Here is a 20,016-nt window from a genome sequence, read left to right on the forward strand (position 1 = left end):
CCACTCTCAAGACAACTGCTCCCCAAAGTTGAACAACTCCCATGAGGAACCTACCCCCCATCCTGCCTATCCCTCCCCCCACCCTGACTTCTATTGGCTCCTGGCACTGGCAAATACCAGTAAAACCAGCACTGGGAGCAGCTTGCAGGATGAGTGGGTTTGGAGGGCTGTGGGGGGTGGTCCGACTGGTCTACCAGGGATGGATGTTCGTCTGGGGGTGGGTGGAGGGGCTGGGGGGCTACAAATAGTCTGGTGCCAAGGGACTGGGTAGAGAAAGCATAGTCCTGGGGCTAAGACAGGGTGGGCAAAATGCAGCCTGCGGGCCGGATTTTGGCCTGCCAGGCCATTCTATCCAGCCCGCAGGGACTCTAAAAAATTTAGAAAATTAATATTTATCTGCCCCTGGATGCCTGTCATGCGGCCCTTGATGGCTTCCCAAAACTCAGTAAGCGGCCCTCCACCCAAAATAATTGCCCACCCCGGGGCTAGGACCAGCAGCTGCGCTTTCCTAGTCCCGCGGCTGTGCTGGGATCTTTACAAAAATTCAGTTAGATCGGTCTTACCAGACCCGATCTAAGTTAGACTGCTTCCAAGGTAGCATTAGCTGAGATCAGGTCAGCCATTATTAGACTGATCTGAACTTCTGTACAGTTTGCACCTAAACCCCTAGTTAGGTCAATCTAAGTGCACCTGGGGGAAGTAAGTTAAATCGGGTGGCCATTTTTAACATAATCTAACCTCTCTCTAATCTCTCTGTATGTTTTTATGTACCCAGTGTGCTCTAGGCACTGTTTTTAATCTGTTGAGCACTATCTCCTTACTAGCTACTTATAACAATGTCAAGAGTAAGAAAGAAAAGCAGGACAAGGAAGCCTTAAGCAAGGAATGTTGTAACTAACAGGAGAGTGAAGAGGACCCTGTATCTACCAGCTAGCAAAGAGCCTCATGCTGCTTGTGGAACAAAAGTCATCAGGAGAACCAGAACTAGGAGAGGAAGTGCTGAGGAACAGACTGCTTAGTAGAGAGTTGAAGCAGCAAAGAAGAGGGTAATGAGAAGCAAAGGGCTTCTTGAAGGAAAGGAAAAATAGTTCAGTTTAAATGTTTATTAACTGTACATAGACAAACTCAAGAGAATAGAGAAATGCTTTAGAAAGGAGAAAGGGAAACTCATTTGATCTTAATGCTGTTAAATACACATATAAATTGAATAAGTACCACAGTTGCCATAGAGATAGTGTAGGATCATGATAGGGAGGGACTGTTCTTCATAAACACGATTGCTCTCTTAAGAAGAGGTCTGTACATAAAAAGCAGCTGAAATTCCTTTCTCTAAAATTCAGTGGACCATTTCTGCTTTACAAACACAATTCTGAATTAATTTACTGTAATTTGTAAAAACTTGAGACCAAAAACCTTTGGGGGAATAAAATGAAAATGGGAGAGCTCTGTAGGGTAGAGTTAAAAGGAAGCTTTACTGCAGCAGTAGCTGGATAGCAAATTTAAGCTTTTACACTTCACAGGCAAAAAAAAAAGGAGAGAAAAACAACTCAGGCTTAGCCATTTTCCTTGAGGACTGAGTGCTTACAAAAAGGCAGTTAAACCATACATGAAAAACAGCCAAATTGTGGAGTTGAATGATTATATATTTAAGCCAATTTTCACTTATTTAAGTAAAAACTATTTCATTCTGTTGAAACTAGCTGACTCATTAAAAATCTCAATCCATTATTCTCTTTCCCTTAACCACTTGTCTGTCTTTAAACTATGAACTCTTCAAAGCCTGGACTATCTTTTCTTGAAAGTCTGGAAAGTGCATAGCCTGTGTTAGGTATCCAGGTTGTAGCCATGTTGGTCTAGAAGAAAAGGCAATCAGGACTCGCAGTAGAGATGATATCTTTTATTAGACCAACACGATTTTTCCAAAAAATGTCTTAAATTGCAAGCTTTCAGGCACAAACACCCTTCATCAGGCACTGGAGAAAAGACTGTAAAAGTTCTCCTGGGAACTTTTACCACTCCTGGGTAGGAGAACTTTTACAATCTTTTCTCCAATGCCTGATGAAGGCTGTTTGTGCCTGAAAGCTTGCAATTAAAGACCTTTTTTTGGAAAAATCTTGTTGGTCTAATAAAAGATACCATCTTTGCTACAAGTCCTGATTGCCTTTAGCCTGTGATAGGCACTATCACATACAAATAATAAACAGAAATAAAAGGCACAGAAACTCCTTAAAGTTATGGACAGGAAGGGCAAGAGATATAAGTGGGCAGTTCTGTGCCCTGGGTAGTCAGAAGAGCAGCAGTAGCACCTGCTATTTTTGCGTCCACTCCTAAATTGGTGTCCTGGGCTGGTGCCCTAGTCACCCAGCTGAATTATGCTATGGTAGGGCTAGGTTCTATTCCACATATGAGACATCTAAGTGGACTTAAGTGCCTCAGGTGTGATTCTGTTCCACCCTATTTAAGTCCATGAAGATCCATTAATGCATGAACTTTGTAACATGCCATCCATCATCTTGCCCTTAAGATTATGTCACAAAAAAGCAGGAAGGAGGAAGACAACCCACTCATCTTTTGTCTTAACAGTTTTTCAGAGACTTGAGTGGGGTGGAATAGAATACAGGAGGCAAGGATTTCTTTCAAATGCAAGACATTCTTCTTCAGAATAGAACTGCACTTAGTTGCCTAAGTCCACTTACATGTCTAAGCGGTGGTATAGAATCTGACACATACTGATTAAACATCCTAATAGATTCCATTTCAATTAGTAGCTTCAAACAAGTAATCAATTAAAACTGATAAAAAATGCCTTCTAGTCCTAAAGTACTAAATATGGATATGAGAAAATACTGTAAATTTTATATATCACTAATTTTAGAGAGAGAGAGATACAGGTTTCCCTTGCTTTATGCTGTACATGAGTTCCTGGAAAACAGCACATAACTCAAATTCACATAAAGGGAACCCACTTTAGAATGTAACAAATAGGGATACATTCCAAGCCCTCGACTGTACTGACCCCCATATCCGCTTCTACTACTTTTAGAAGACAATTTGGTACTCACCAACAGCAGACAGTACACACAAGGACAGGGTGGTAGTGAATATTATCATAATGGGGATGGCAACTACAGAAACACTTGTGGCAGACAATGAGTGAGGAGCACAGATCCACACAGGAGACTATATTTTGGTGTGCATCACTCCCACAATGCACCACACAAAGCAGCTGACTGTGGGCTTCCACCACATAGATCACATATGAATGAATTTATGTTGCATATATTGAATTTTTGGTATAAAAAGGGTCATTGCATAAGAGCAAATTTGCACATACAGAACACACATAAAGCCAGGGAAACTGGTAGTTAGCCATATAAGTCTGAAGTCAAGCAGAAAGTAAGGCAAGGTGGCACCTCAGAAACAGACTGGTTCAGAGAGGCATGAACTTTCATAGGCCCTACTTCATCATTTGTAGACATGCCCATGGTGTGGGACAGAGTGTCTGACTTCCGCTTTTTTTGCTAGCAGTTGTCTTCAGTTCTTACTGGGTGTGTCTACATGTCCATTTACACCAGCTTAAATTTTCTGCACAGTAAAATATTGTGCAGCAAATAGGAATAAACCAGCATCTACATGTTCAGGCATTAAGGAGCATTAACGCTGTGCGTGGACTGACTTGGGACTAAAGTTAGTCCCAAGTATCTCCATACACACAGTGTTACTGTAAGGTGTCTACACGCGCATTACTCTGCAGTAATTAATCAAGTGTAAATCTGATACCTGCGTGGTACAGGTATCAAATTTACGCTCAAGTCAGCATAAGTCACCATATTTGCTATGCAGTATGGGCATGCACGTGTAGACATACACCCATACTGCGCAGTACTTTTGGTTTCTGCACCGTAAGTGTGCACATGTAGACATGCCCACTGCTCCATTACTTCTGAAAACAGATAGCTGTGAGGGCTTTATGCATCATATTGACTAAAAGTTAAATTACTTGACCATTTGCTCAGCATCATAATTACATTATACCTGGGATTCTACTATTATGTAGAGATGCCAAACCAAGCCCCTACATCTGCAAACCAATACATTTGCTGCTTAGATCAATTTATATAATGCACTAATAATTCACTCTGAGGAGGCAGAGTTTATACCTTTTTTGTTTGTGAGCTGAGTTATAGCGTGAGCAGGCATTCCTCTGCGTGATTCTATTCATGTAAACCTTCTTTTCTTTAGCCCCTTGTATAGTAAAGCTCAGGAACAAGAATAATTAGATATAGAATCATAGGAAAGTAGGACTGGAAGGAACCTCAGGAGGATCAAGGCAGGATCATCACTATGCCATACAAATGTTTGTCTAATCTACTCCTAAAACTACACAATTAACCCTGCCGCACAACTACAAGGCATACTGCCCACAAACATGAAAAGTAACAGATTGTTCTTATTTTCAATATTGCATTTTACTAGAGGTTGTACAGCCCCAATGAAAAACTGGGAATAAATATCCCATGCCTCTGATTTTCATGTAGTAGTTTCTTTTGTTTTTCTCTAGATTTTTTTCTTATGAATGAGCACGTACCTACTATCACTTGTGGGAAGAGGCAGGTGGGGGAGTGACAGAGGCATTAATTACTTAAAGTTGGTCATTTCAAATTGTAACTTCGCTCAATGAAACCCAAATATAAAGCTTGACTTTACCTACTTGATTAAATTACAGAAACATTCAAGAAAACATTCCAGTTCAAAATTAATTTTAATAATTCGAGATTAGCTTTTGTTACACTTGAGAAGTATGGAATGCAAAAATCAAAGCTTGGTACATTTCCCTGAAGGATGGTATACTTCATGTCTGTTGTTTAACTATTTGGCATCTTAAAATGCTGGACTGAAATTCCTATCAATAACAAACTTAATTTAATAAACTCAAACTGGAACAATATATGTATGTGCTGCTAGCAAAAAAGGTAGGAACAATTTATTGATAAAATGAAGACATACAAAGTGCATAAATTGCTTCTGCTTTGGGTACTGAGATTATACATCTTTTTCATGGGCAATTTAGGGGCAGTTAACATTTAAACACAAAGGTTGTTTCTATAAGAATTATGTCAGATTTGTTAGAGTATCCTTACCAGTTTTTTTGGCAGAGCTCTTCCTTATGGAGCAGAAGATGTTGGAGCACTTCATCTAGTTGTGAAGAGTTGTTGTTTACACATACCCAAGCAACAAGGCAATGCCAAAGAAAGGACTGAATCTTGAATTCTTTTTGTTCAACTTCTAATTCAACTGTCTGGTCAAAATTTGGGGTAAAATAAAAGAAAATTGATGTGAAATGCATAGGTAAGAGGTACTGGATTAAAAAGTTAGTCTTTGAATTTTGCTTAGCATTTTATTATTTTATAAAACACAGTACTACAAATGTATCTAGTATCTTTCACACAATGTCCCCCAAAATCTCAGAATATAGTCATCAGAAGAGCTCTTGTTTTGTTCTCTGGCTTTTTCTGTATTCTAAAGCCGTCACCATCCAAATTTGTTTTTCTTGATATAATTAATATAAGGGGCCCTACTTATATGGTTACAGTTAAGCTTGTTTTACAGCAATTATATCAACATAAACTGCTCTGCTGGGATTTTGCTCCATTTGGAAAAGGGATTTATGAAAAGAAAATCTTAGTCTGGCATTACATACAGCTTCATTGATTCTTGACTATTAACAATTCTTGACTATTAACAAAAGTACAAGTTCAGTAGTTTGAGGTTTTATGTCCATCAACCCTTTGAACTGGTGAACTTTCATAGAAAATTGTAAATGAGTAAGGCCTCCAGTACTGCATTCTGAACAGAACTTTGTCGTAAATGCAAGTCTTCACCTCCACTTATCAGATTATAGGATCAGAGCCAGACTATAGGTGTGGATTTCTACTCATTTTATAGTATGTATGTCTGTATGTACGTATGGGGGGGTGCGCGTGTTTGTGTACTGTATATTACATATCAAGAGGCGTGGAGTGTTGACTTAAAGAACCACACATGAAACAGGATATGCTAGTGCAGACCTATCTTCCTTTGTTGGAGTCCTTCTGACTTCAGTAGAACTCCATAACAATGTAGCAACCTTCAGATTGGATTTGTAATGATTCATCAAAGTGAACCTGACTGGTGCATAAGGAGTTTTATACACTCACTTGAGTTGCCTGTGTGCCACTCTTGGGAATGCTGCATGAACTAAACCCATCTATATGCTCCTGCTCCACATATGCTAACTCCTGAAAATGAGGTAAAGTAGCTAACTTAGAGCACTACCAAATGCATGTCTGCCCCCACTTGGGCTGTCTTGGGCATCTATATTGGCATTGGCTCAGTGCTGCTCTGTGATGCCTCATTTCCGATATTTGCTGTGTGTAAAGCAGGAGTGAGAAGGGTTGCTTCACAGTGGGTGCATCTACAGAAGACATTTCCTGAGGAAGAGACTAATTAGTTCCACAATAAAAGATCTCCGTCTACATGTGTGGAGCTATTAGGCCAGAGTAAACTAATTAACTCCACCATAGGTTAGTACTGCCAGATACAAGTATTATCCTATGGCAGAGTTATTTACTCCACTGCATTGCATATATAGACACCAATAGGGCTGGCTGGGGCACAATTGTGCTTCAGTATGGGGGCTGCCTGCTGGCTAGCCCCTCACTGAAGTGCCTTTATGTCCCAGCCAGCCCCTCCACGGCACACTGAGCCAGGTTGGAATAACCCCGGGGTGGCAAGCTGACCCCAGGGGGCCCCCTACCAGCTGGGGCTGTGCTATCCCTAATCATCGTACTGCAGTCCCAGGCAGACATGTAAACACTGTGCCCAGGAGCAATAAACTTCAGTGAGAACTGCACTGGAGTTTATTTAGTCAAATTAATTTAATGTGTAGATGTACTTAGTAGCATCCTACAGCACACAGCAGAGGCAGTACAGACACACCCTTATCAACTTCTATAATAACCTACTTGTAAAATTATTCATGTCTATCATTTATGCATTAGTGTGTGACTACTCCTGCTGCCTGGCTTAAATAATGTATATTGAAAGAAGGAACTGCCATGCTGGATCAGAGTTGAGGTCTATCTAGCTCTGGCTCCTGTCTTTTGATAGTGGCCCACACCAGGATGATTCAGAGGAAGTTTAAAGAACTCTTTAGTAGGCAGATGTAGCATAATCCTTACCTCACACCTGCAGTTGAAGCTTCATCTGCTTTGTAATTTTAAGAGACTGGTGTACCCCTGAATTGTGAGGTCTAATATCCCCTCTATGAAACTAGGATAACTCTGAACATTCTTGATATAGGTATAAATGTCCAAACCCTGCTTGTTTTGAAAATAACTTTGAAGTAATATATATTCATTATTCAAAATGGTTATAAAAGTGCAATCACAGTCCAAAGAGAAAGCCCCAGTCCAGAACAAAATACTTTATGGCCTTATCCACAAGTGCAGGCTCTGCAATGAGTCTACATATTCATAGGAAAAAACTTTTCACAAAATACTTGCTTCATGGCTGACAGAGAGCTGCTGGGGAGAGGAAGGGGAGTGAATGTAAATGAGCAAACTGCTCCTTCAACTCTACTGCTCTTGATTTCTCAGGTGCATGAATTTCCTCATTGGTGGCTATGCTGAGCCTGCAAGTTAATTCAGCTTAAGGCTTGTGGCAAGTTTCCTGCATAGCTGTGTGTGAGTAGGAGACTTAGCAAACTCAGGGAACAGGCTGTGGACTGGAATTGTTTTTTAAAATTAGCCAGAGTTCCCATAAAGGAGCTAGCATTCATCCTCACCTCTTGGAGGATGCTTGAGGGCCCCTACTGCTTGATTCAGTAAACCTTGGGGGATAATGTATTAAACTGTGTGCTTAGATATTTAGTAGAAACTAAGCTTTGTTAATTGAATCACCATCAGGATATGTTTTAGCTGTCTGCTCCTAACTTGTCTAATGTTTCTAAAATCCTTTCTGCTCTGTTACTTTTATTTAGGGATTCATAGCTATGACAAAGAACAGCAGACCTTGAAATAAGGAAAATAAAAATAGACATAGAAGAAGCTTCTGCAATCTGCTGCTGAAACATGTAGGTGTGTATTGTCTATAATTTCTTAGCAGCAGTGTCAGAAAGATTGACTGCATTCAAAAGCCTCAGACACCTGATTTTCAGAGGAGATTCCTTTAAATACTAAGTAATGTTGTTGAAGGCTGTAACAATTCTTTTTCATAAAAAACAAAAGTTAGGAATAGATTATCATTCTGCTAAATTACACGGTATAAACTTTTCAAATCCCTAAACTTTCTATGAGTGAAAGAAAGGATAGAGGTGGTTTGGGCACCAAAGCACTCTTTCTTTCATCCCTCCTCTTTGGTTTCTTCCTTTAATGATCCACGTATTTTAAGAGTTTCTTATTTCTTATTAGTGAGCAGAGGTCATTGTTATGAGAAGGTTCTCTTTTATTTTCTCTCCTCGTTCATTGAGGAAACTTGTTCAGAATTAATTAGCCTAATTAAAATGATGGTATCATTTTCACATGTTGAATGCAATAACAAAGGGTGGGAAGGATTTTTCCTTCAGGCTATAGCTGCAGCAGCATAAAAGTACCACCAAGTCAGCATCTGGCTGGTGGGGTTATTCCCCTAACATAGAAACTACAAAGCCTTTTCTGAAAGCTGTAGGGTAGGGGGTTTGTTTGGGTGGTGCTTCTAGCAGGGATAGTAGTAGCACTGCTATTGCACTTCTGTATGACGCTGCTACCTATGGGCAGTTTGGCTGGGACTGTCATAACTTAGCTAGCATTTCTGAGTCACCTACATTTTGGCCCCTGAACTAATCAAGAATCAGGAGGGAACAAATGGTGACATAAAGCCATTTTGGGCTTAACCCCCACCCCCCTTCCTCTTTGGTCTGTAAGTTTAGACTGTGCCTCCCTGGCTAGGGACAGAAGTTACACATAAACTGGTTTAAGTGATCAGAAACTGGTTTAAACCTAAAGCAGAACGTAAGTTCAGTGCACATAAACCAGTTTCAAAATGGTCGAAACTGATTTAAGATAATCCTAGTTGAATGCAGTATCAGATTTAACTGATTTGGGTCAAACCGGTTTATGGAACTTCTGTCCCAGACCCCTTCCTGGTTTAGGTTAAATCAGAGTCCCCCAGCATCCCAGCATGCTTTTCCCTGGGCTGGGCTGCTTGCTTCAGAGAGCAGGGCTGGCCCCACTCCTCTCTTTCCTAGCTAGAGCACTATCACTCTTTCAGCTGGCTGAGAAGGGGCTGGGGGACTGCAGGCACAGCAGCATCTCCTGTTTTCCCCCTATCCCACACACACTCATAGCTCACTGCTCAAGCAGGGATCCTCCTGCACCCCAACAGCACAGACCCCATCTGCACAGACCGTAGCCAGCATCTGGTCATGGTCACGTCAATCCTATGCTAGCTAATGCTAAGAGATGTCTGTATGTGCGTGTCTCCAATTTCACTAAGACAAAGGCAGACAGAACAGTGTCTGCTTAGGACTTTTTGGTGCTAATCAACAGGTCAGCTGGTAATGTCCCTCCATTCCTTCCTTGAAAAAAACTTGTTTAAGAAGAGCTTGAAGTAATGAGAGAGGATTTTGTTTTCTCGATGTACTGACAAACTTTGTGTTATCAGTTCCCTGCTGGCTCCCTTGCCTGTCAGTTTGCTGTAGACAGTATGATAAAGCAACAGAAGGAGATTGAAAAGCTCACTATCATCAACAGATGCACGCACTACATGCAAGCAGTCCTTTCTGCCCCATCCCCCTTGCCTCAGAGCGCTAGCCAGGGGCCGGGGACTGGGGTCTGGCAACACTCCCGCCCCTTGACCAGCAAACCAGGAAAGCCTGGTGAGGGCTGTTTTCCCCTCTCCCACCAGGCAAACTCCAGGTGGAGGCTGTGCAAACCAAGGTGGGGGTTTAAAACACTCCCTAATAGTAGAATACTGCCAGACCTAGCCGTGCCCGCCCCGCCTCCCTCAGCTCAGCACTGAAGAAAGGAAGGAAGGGCTTGCTCTAGTGCCCCCCGACTTCTAGCCTGAGCCGCTGCAGACATATGCCTGCATTTCTTGATTCAAAAGTAAATGTCTCTCCACTTGTAAATCGGTTCAAGCTCATGGGTTAAACTAAATTGCAAAGATTTACTCAATTTAGGCTCAGGCTTTTTGAATGCCTGTCTCTAGCCCCTGTGGTGCAACACTAAAAATAAATTACCAACATCTTTTTTCTAGCCATGCAGTTTGTGGACACTCTACTTTTACTTTTATAATCACACTCTTGCATAAATGCCATACACCACCCAATGCCCAGGTGTTTCAATACTTAACATTCTTTTCCTACCAAGGCTTCTACCAGCATATCCCCATTGCTTGAAAGCTGTGCAAACACAGCTTGAGGGCCTAAACAATAACAATCATATTACAGCTACTCTTTCTTCTTTACATTGTCTTCCTGTTAAGTAGAGGATTAATTTAACTTGTCCCATTCAGTCTGTAAAGATCTTCACAGTGGGTTTTATTAAAGATCTTCTTCTGCAGGCTTGTCCTGACATAAGGCTTGTAGGATGTGCCACTCTCCTACTTTCTATCTGTCTCAACGCCCCACTCCTAACTGATAAAAACCCTTTTCCTATCAGATGTTTATTACCCACCCACACTTCTTGTTCTGAGGGAGCCCAGATTAGTGACTGTCAGGCCATGCTGTGAAGCTCATTCTTCTCTCCAAGTGCTTCTGTGAGAGGGTTGGCTGCTATGGTTAGGATTGGTTTGCTATGTTTCTCATGATGAAATCTGAACTACAGGAACAATTCCTATTTTTGAAGAAGTCAGCTTTGAAGAGATTGGTTAAATACTTCATTATGATTATTTTCCCTTTCGTTTTTCTCTATGTACTGAACACCAGCACTTTTCTCTGAGACCCCTAATGCAAGAGTAGTAAGTGCATGACCACGGTGCTTCCAAGTCTAGCTATGAATCAGATGCATAGAAAAGCATCACCTAGCTCAGAAGCACTGAGGCAAGTTGAATACAACAGTGGTTCTCAACTGGGGTAATGCCACCTTTGAAAAAGTTGTGGAGGGGTGCCCTGACTGAAAATATTGACAACCACTGCATACACCATTCCTCTGCCCAAAAAAGTATACATGCAAGTGGCTACAGCCCTGGATACATGTTTTTAAAAAAAAATTTAAATATTTTCTTTTCATGTTTAAGGGCCATTGCTCTTATAAGAGTTCACGTGGCTCTGCCACAAACAACATCATAATTATCTTAATGAAGTTCAGCTTTGTGACCCTGGAAAAGTCACTCAGGAGCATACTTGCTGAACAGGCTTGTTCTAAGCACTTCACTTAGGCGAAAATGTGAGTCCTCACTTTTTTGTGCCTCAGTTTCTCCACCTGTGAAATGGAGCTAATACTTAACCTCTTCAAAACATACTATAAGGCTCTTGGGTGGAAACTTTATTTAAGACCTAAAATAAACTAGTATCATGACCACTATTTTTATTTGGGTTAGGAGGAAAAAACCAGAAATGGTGCTGGTTATTTTTCAGACATTGTTACTCTCTCTCAGGTAAGTACATGACTAAGTAAAGAGAAAGGAACAAGAAATATTGTTTATCTAACTGAGACTACATCAGCTCTTTTGAAGTATTAACAGCCTGTGAGCTAGACACATAATTAGGCAGTTTTTAATCATATCAATGATAGGTTATTGTGTATCAAATAAGTATGGCTGTATCATCCCCTACTACAGAAAAAACAGCCAGAGGAGAAAATTAACTCAAAAAAATTCTTCATGGCCCATTGCACAGAAGTTTTGATGCCTAATCCCTGGGGGGGGGGGAGGCTTGGGGCTGCTGAAGGCAAACAGGGAACATAGTGATCCAACTATGCTGACACCCCAGGATCCTATAGGGAAACCTTTACATCTCAGGATAGCCTGGTAGAAAGCCAGCTATTTCTAGTTTCCCTGATCTGTAGCCTTTCCCCCCATGGCAGCATGGTTCACTCAAGTGCTGTGTTGCCAGAGGAGGGATATGCATGAACCCCTTTCCCCCCTCCCAACCACAGTTTGAAAGAGTGAGCAGTAGTTAAAGCTGTCCTAAAAATGGAATGTGTAAAGGGGACTCTTCCAATTGTAGTAGTTAATTACACTGACAATTAATTGTATTAAAAGTGTGGGTGGTGATTTCATGAAAGGATCTGTCTTACAAATCCAGACTGCAATCTCTCCAAATTAAAGTCTATTCTGTTTATCATTTTACTGTACTATTGGCAATTTGTCCAGTTAAGCTCAGCTTTAATAATTTTCACAGAACTGCCAGGCATGCTTATTTGATCACAGTAATCCTATCTGATGCATCATACATCATCCGATTATGTTACCCACCGTGCCAAGAAGAGTCTGATCCTGTTTTCCTTCCAAGCTTACATCAGATCCTGATAATGATTCAGAAAGTACCACAGCACCACATATGGTTTCTCCAGACTCCCGCATAAAATTCACAGCCAGGAAGAGGTTTGGAAATGATGAGTACCGTAGTTCACAAAGTGAAAATGCTATGGCATGAAAAATAATTTGGTGAATATTATCTTATTATTGTTTTACAATGTGTTTTGTTTGGCTTTTACTTATTATATGAGATTTCCCTTTACTATTTTACTGATAGACCACTATCAAATTTACCACAGGGTAGATTTATAAATATTGTGTGACCTCTTGTGGTATGACAAAATACTACAAGTATGATTCATAGCTAATAACTTACATAACCCACAAACTACATACAACTGAAGTCTACCATGATGACTGAGTTCCTAATTAACTATGGCTAATGCTGAACAAAACTATGAGGCTTCCAGGTGATAATGAATCACAATGTGAAATCTCTCTTGTTATGTCAGTTATTCAGTAACTATGTGTTTTTGGCTAACTGCTGGCAAACCAAACTTAACTTTCCTAAACAAAAGCGTAACTTTTTTCTCAAAATATTTTGTCATTTGATAATACTTGAAGTTTCATATTTAGCATTCATATGCTGATATCTATAATGCAAATGTGGTTTGATTCCTGTTATTTGACATAGAAGAGATTTAATTTCATGTATTCAGTTGCTTGAAAGAGAGGGTTTTGTGAGAGGACATAACCTCAGTGGTTGCCTAAAAGAAGGTATGACTGCCTGTAAACCAAGATATTGGACACTGCGTATCAGTGTAAGTACTACTTTAAGAATGGCAGGTACAGGAAGTTCTATTGTGAAGATGTCTATTATTGTATTTATACATTGTCTGTAATAGACCACTGTGGACAAAGCTTGTAATATAAAAAGGTACACTACTAGGAAAGGTACACTAGTGGGGAAAAAGTGGGTAATCATTTTTTTTTAAACATCTGATTCTTTGTTCTTCATTTTGTGTATTACTTGTGGCCATGACAACCAATGATAGTAGCAAGACTGCAATGCCTCTGCAGTCTTACTACAGCAACAGCCTACTGATTCACTGCATCCAGCATATGTAAAGTCAAAAAACTCTGAAATATAATATGAATGCCTGTCATTAGGTCTGTTTTATCAGCAGTGCTGGCATAATAAATAAATAAATAGGAGCCTAAGTCTATGAGCACCCTCCCTCCCCATTGTGGTCAATGTCAGTTCTAGGAACTCAGCACCCTGAATAAGGTTTTCAGCACCTTACAGGATTGGATTATATGTCACTACAGTACCCTAGATACTTAAGGATTTTGCAATGTCGATTTTTTCTATTTATAGCAATGACCTTTCATCACCTAAAATATATGGTAATATCTAAGAAAGCTTTGTGTGTGGATTTCATGAGTAATTAACATCAATCAAATTCCAAAGAGGATTTAAATAAGTTGATTTGATTCAACTTCATTTTAAATTTTCAGCATTTCTACATATACTGCAATATCTATTGAGACCAGTCAATAGGCTTAAAAATCACAAGATACAGGAAATTTTTGGCACATGCCCTGAGACTATATTGACTAACTTGCATTTAGTAAGTCAGGGGTGCAGAGTTGTTCTGATTTTTTTCTTCCTTTTCACTTATAGATATGACTTTCACTATATACCTCATTTAACAAAACTGATTCCTAGCTTATTTACAGTTCCCAAGTAGTTAAAGGGTATTTTTCAAGAAATTTTCCCTATATAGAAAATACGTAATACTCTACCATTTAATCCTATTTGAAGCCCATCTATCTGTTCTTCAGAAACCTCCAATTGACCAGACAAATGAAAAACAAGGAGCCTTAAAAAAACCAAAAATCCAACCTGACAAAAGAAGTAAAAATATTATTGCTTTCTTCATAACACTTACAGTAAATATGCAGATGACATTCTAGTCTACAGGGCTACACCATTGTCATCCTCCAACTACATAGTGATATAGCTCTGTTATATTATATCGGGAGAAAACCGGAATGCTAAATTGGGCCATACATATTTACACTCTACACATATAGTGATTTTATGACTAATGAATAATTTTAATGTGTGTCATTCAGTGTGTATTTATGATAATAAATGAATAGTAATATCTTGGCACTTATATAGGTTTTTACTCTAAGCGGTTAGGACTAGTAAGGGACTTTGAGTCACTAAAGCTTTTTTTGTAAGGAGAAAAAACACATTTTGGTAAACTAAGACTGCATTTGTTGGGGGTTCAACTTATCTGAGGAAACAAAAACATAAGAAAACCCATAACATGGTATGATGACTGGCAAAAATGCCAGTTGGGACAACAGGGGAGCCCTTATCTTTTTCAATATAGCAAGAGACCCTGAAAACAGAAGTGGCAGAGTATAGGAACTTCATCAAGGAGGCCCTGTGTGAAATGCATGCACACTGTAGTAATGTCCGTTCTGCCACTATAGGTTTAGATAGTACATTTGATGGCTTACAGATTTGGACAGTGGTTTAATAATATACTTGTCAAGCTGATAGGGGCTGAAAAAGGTATAAACCAAGTGAAAAGGATCGAAAAAAGTTAATAGACTTCATACAGACATTGTTAAAGAAAATAATTTAAACAAAAACATATTTTTCCCCTCTCGCCAAAATTTCAGTCAAATACAAAATGTCAGAATAATTAGACTCCCTGGAGCAGCTGGAGGATACAGCTTTATTTCTTTTTGGAACTGAATGTATTGCAGTTGGATTTAGCTAAAGATTCAGTACGGAATATATTGAATCAAAACAAGGGCTCCATTTAAGACCCCTGAGCAAGACGTAGGTAGAGCAATCATCTTTACTGTGCCAAGTGTATGTGACAAAAGCCATGTCTAAAGAGAGAATACTGGCAGTAACTAGAAAAAAAATGGATATGTTTTATTTTGAAAATCTTGATTTTTCTTCTCTTCCCAGATCAAAGCTCATGAATACAGGCAAAACCAAGAGAATTTGTTCTAAAGAAAAGGTTTGGAAAAAGCAAAACATTGAAGCATCTGTCTTTCTTCTGGCCAGACTCCCAGCCAGAGAGTAAAGGAGAAAACATTTTATTTGGAATATTGAAACAGCACAAAGTGTTTTAAGTAAGTAGAAAAATCCTACTAGGCTGTTAATCAGAAAGAACATTCTTGTATTTCTCTTGGTCTTATACAGTTTTGGGGCCACTGGGAGACCAGCTTTTAAAATGCAAAGGTCTCTAGAGTCCTGGAATTGTAAAATGAGAACTTCCACTAAGGACATCTCTGCTTTTATTCCAGAACCATGCTGTTAGTCCACCTCCTTTCCTCACTTCTCCAGTGCTCCTGGATCTCTCTACTGCTATGCCACTCTTTGGTCCACTATGGCCCATGTAGCTACTTTTGGGTTTCATTTCAGAAAGACTGTGATGAATCCAGGAGCTCCACAGAGTAATCCTGCCCACTTGCTCCTCCTCATATGCCCCAGTGCCTAAAAATTAGGCAGTGTAACTGGTTTGATACAGCCAGGGCCATGCTTGGCCTTCGTCTCAGATGTGCTTCTTGGCGCATGCTTAGGTCTGTGGTAAATTTGCTGTGATGTTCAGTATCTGAGCTCTGATGCATGCCAGTGGGAACAAGTGGGCAGGGCATGCTTCTTGGCAGCACTCCCAGTTTCAACAAAGAGGCAGTGCAGACATGCCTTAAAACCAGCTGCTATTGCACCCACATTACCTCTCCTTGTATGATACAGAGTGAAGTACCTGATAGGAGGAAGTGTCATTGTATACCAAGGGACAAGGCTAGGGCAGATGTGGGGTATGGTCACTGGCCTGGCTTCTCCCAGGCTCGGGATACTTCGCACCTAACTTGTTTTCACTTTCAGGGATGGAAAGTGAAATGATGTCAGAAATATCCTTACAGATTGGAAAGCTGGGTTGGAATTAACAGGATGAAGTTCAATGCTGACAAATGCAAGGTGCTGCACCTCAGGAAAAGTAATAAAAATACAAAATGGGTGACTCCTGGCTGTTTGGCAGAACTACAGAGAAGGATCTGGGAGTCTTGGTAGATCGCAGACTCAACGCAAGTCTGCAGTGTGATGCAACTGCACAAAAGGCAGATGTAGTTTTGGGAATGCATCAATGGGAGCATTAGATGCAAGACATGGGAGGTGACAGTGCCTCTCTACTTGGCACTGATGAGGACTTATCTAGAGCAGTGTGTGCAGTTTGGGGCTGCACATTTTAAAAGGGATATGGAAGTTAGAGAGGATCCATAGGTGGGTGACAAAAATGATAAAGGTCTTGGAAGGCAAGTAGTACAAGGAGAGGCTGAAAGAGCTAGACAGTGAAATAGGCTGCCTAGGGAAGCTGTGATTTCACCATCACTGGAGGTGTTTAAGAAGACTTTAGCCAGCCACTGGTCAGGGATGCTCTAGGCATAGCTATGCCTATGTTTTACTATGAGTATTTCCCATGCTTCTGGGCTTTACTGCTTGCCACATGGGGCCAGGAGGGATGTCCCCCACTCCCTCTCTCCTCCATCCCCCTCAGGCTGCTAAATATCAGGACTTTTTTAAGCCTTCCTCAGAGGCACTGGGGATTGGCTGCAGCCAAGGCTGGGGATTGGGGCTGGGAAGTGACAATGCTCCTGCTGGGATTTGAAGTCAGATGTTCCTGACTAGAAGGTGTTCCCTTCCACTCCGGGTCAGACCGATCACCATATTTGGGGTTAAGAGAGAATTTTATCCCATGGTCGATTGGTATGGACTGTGGGGTTTTTGCCTTCTCCAGTAGCAAGGGGCATGACCCCCTTCTTGGGATCTCTTGAACATATATTAACAATCTTTACAGCAGCAGTATGTTGGCCATAGTGGTCCTCCTGCTTTAGAAAGGTTAGAGTATTACATCTGATGTTGTGTCAGGGTTAACTGTGCAGTTTTTCTAAGAGGTTATATAATGGATTTTTACTGGATGATTGGGATTGGGATGATCCTACCTCAGGCAGGGGGTTGGTTTAGATGATCTCCTGAGGTCCCTGCCAGCCCTACTTCTCTATGATTTTATGATGTAGTTTAACATTTATTTGAAAATTATTACTTGTATGCTGAAGGGGGGTGGGGGAGGGAGGCGATCTCTACACTTATACAATCCTAAAAGTTACAGGTGATTTGCTGGATGGGTAATACTTTGTTAGGATGCCAAAAAACCCAATTGTTCAATCTTGCAAAGTCTATGCAGAGACTGGAGGACAAATCCGTCCACCCTCATCTCACAAAATGAATAGGAGTTTCTGTTTTCAAAGAGTAAATACTGAAAAGAAACCCTTACAGTGTGTAGTTAGAGCTCCCAATTACCTTTCTTACAAGAAGGTAAATCCGCAGTATCCCTGGCAACTTTTGTTGTAAAAGAAGGAAATGGAACTTGAACTTCAGGAACCCTTAAACCCTTGTAGAATAAACAATATGTGCACAGTACAAGTCCAAGGATCTTATTGAGTCATAGGAAAATAAAACCACTGCTACAGATCCCAGATCGTTCTTAGAGATGCCATATCCTTTCCTGGTGTTTACTGGATTCATACTCTAGTGGAGATCCTGTCACAATAAATTTGCCACAGATCTCAGCATTGCCCTCATGGAGAAAATTTCAGGGAGCTTTCCACTAATTTAAATACCAACCGCCATAAATCATTCACCATTGTTGCAGCTGAAAAACAATTTCAGCAGCAACTGTCCATTTTCTGAAATAAAATCTTCTTTGGGATTGAACAAAGTTGAAAAGTGAACATATTTTAAGGTTTTAGTTAAAATCCATTCAATCTGAATGTACATATATATTACATATATATTTCTGACTCTACTGCACTTTATTTTACCGCTTTAAAAACTTCAGCATATTCACAGCTAAATTTAATCAACAGCGGTAAATTTCTGAAAAATATTTTCATTGCTATGAAATAGCCCTTTTAGATGTATTTTTCCCCAACTTTTCAACCATTTCTATTACCAACCCTCAGGTTCCACTATCCTCCCTAGCCAGCCCATTAATTAACAGTACACCACATGCATGTTGTGTGGAATCAAGTCTCTAATGCAGTCTATTACTCTTGCTTATGAGAAATAGTGTTTTATGTTTCTGGGCTGTGACAGAGGCTGCATATACACATTCAAATCATCCAAGACAACTCTCCCAGATTTGTTTTCCTGAGAGAAAAATAGACTTATACAGAAGTTCAAACAGAGAAGCAAAGAGCCTGCAGTGTCAACACAGTATACACTTGCCCAACTCCTTTTCTGATATGTTCTAATTAGAAAGCATCAGAGCAGACTCAATTAATCTAATTAAAATGCTACAACAGTGTCACCTTCACATTTATTCACCATCCCAGTGTTTCAAAATGGCAGCGCATTTAACTAAAGCGCATTGAACAAGCTTTAATTAAAGTACCCCCACCACCATTTTGAAGTGTGGAGTGCTGAATACACAAGATGCTTCAGGCATTTTAATTAGAGAGGCTCCTGAAAGCTGCTCTAATTAAAACGTCCATCCTCCCACCCCGCTCCACAACCCTGGAGCATTTGTAAAGATGCCCTGGGATGCCAGGGGTCCCTAGAGCAGCCTAGAGCTTTGCAGTCTTTTTTTTCTAAATGAATGTGGGCAGGAATTGTCAGGGACAGGGAAGGTGGGGACAGTGTATCATGCCCAGAAGAGTCATCCAGTCTTTCCCCTCCCCTGTGCTATGTTGGAACCCAGCTAAGGCTGGGCAGGGTATATGCACTTATATGCTTTCCTGCACCCAAGTACTGTAGTGTGATTCAGGCAGGGAACAAGCCAGGAGCAGAAAACATCCCCTAAGTGCTTCAGTACTTGGCTTTTCTAGATTGAAGCTGCAGCAGGCACCCCTAACCCCTGCTACTTGAGAGGTAGGGAGCTAGCACCAAAGGGCTGCTGTTAAGTAGGAAGCAGGGCAGGGGCCACCTGCAGAGCTACGTGTGCCAGGAAAACCCACAAGAGGTTAAAGGGCAGCAGGGGAGAAGGCACAACTGATGCTCTGAGCTGAAACTGCAACACCTGTGGGCTGAGCCACGTGACTACAGAAGGTGGGCCTCCAGCCTATTAAAAGTCTGGCCCTGCCTCCCACTGCAAGCAGAACTTCTGCTGGCCAGAGAGATAATAGGGAGGAACTCAACCAACCAGGAAGCCAAGGAGTTGCTGCCAACCCAGCAGCCAAAGGGTAGGAGTTGGTTGAGGACTTGGGGGGATTCAGAAAGGGTCTACATATAGATGGCAGAGTACACTGGAGGAGCTGATGCAGCTGATAGAGGTGGATAGGAGGCCACAGGGTTGCTACAGGTGCACTCAGCATACAGCCCTTTCAGGGTCTGCGACATGGTGGGCTGTGTGGGGTGGAAGCCCAAATACTTGAGATAGGAAACTGAACCTAGTTACAGGGCTGGAAATGGGTATACAGGGACAGCAACTTCACCCCAGGCCAAGGATGTGGGGGGGGAGGGGGGGAGGGGTGTTGGGGAGAACC

General features: G+C 41.0%; 1 protein-coding gene across 1 annotated transcript in view; it reads right to left on the reverse strand.

Moving 5' to 3' along the window:
• Positions 1–20,016, reverse strand: part of TMEM232 (transmembrane protein 232) — a 143,480-nt gene that overhangs the window by 68,412 nt on the left and 55,052 nt on the right. Inside the window, exons 6-8 of the mRNA XM_019517248.1 lie at positions 14,245–14,344; positions 12,436–12,605; positions 5,142–5,299 (exon numbers count right to left, since the gene is read on the reverse strand). Coding sequence (XP_019372793.1) covers positions 5,142–5,299; positions 12,436–12,605; positions 14,245–14,344 — 428 coding nt within the window. The remainder of the gene's footprint in view (positions 1–5,141; positions 5,300–12,435; positions 12,606–14,244; positions 14,345–20,016) is intronic.

Source organism: Gavialis gangeticus, unplaced genomic scaffold (assembly GCF_001723915.1).
Source record: "Gavialis gangeticus isolate Ggan-Ray unplaced genomic scaffold, GavGan_comp1, whole genome shotgun sequence".
In the NCBI taxonomy this organism is placed as follows: Eukaryota; Metazoa; Chordata; order Crocodylia; family Gavialidae; genus Gavialis; species Gavialis gangeticus.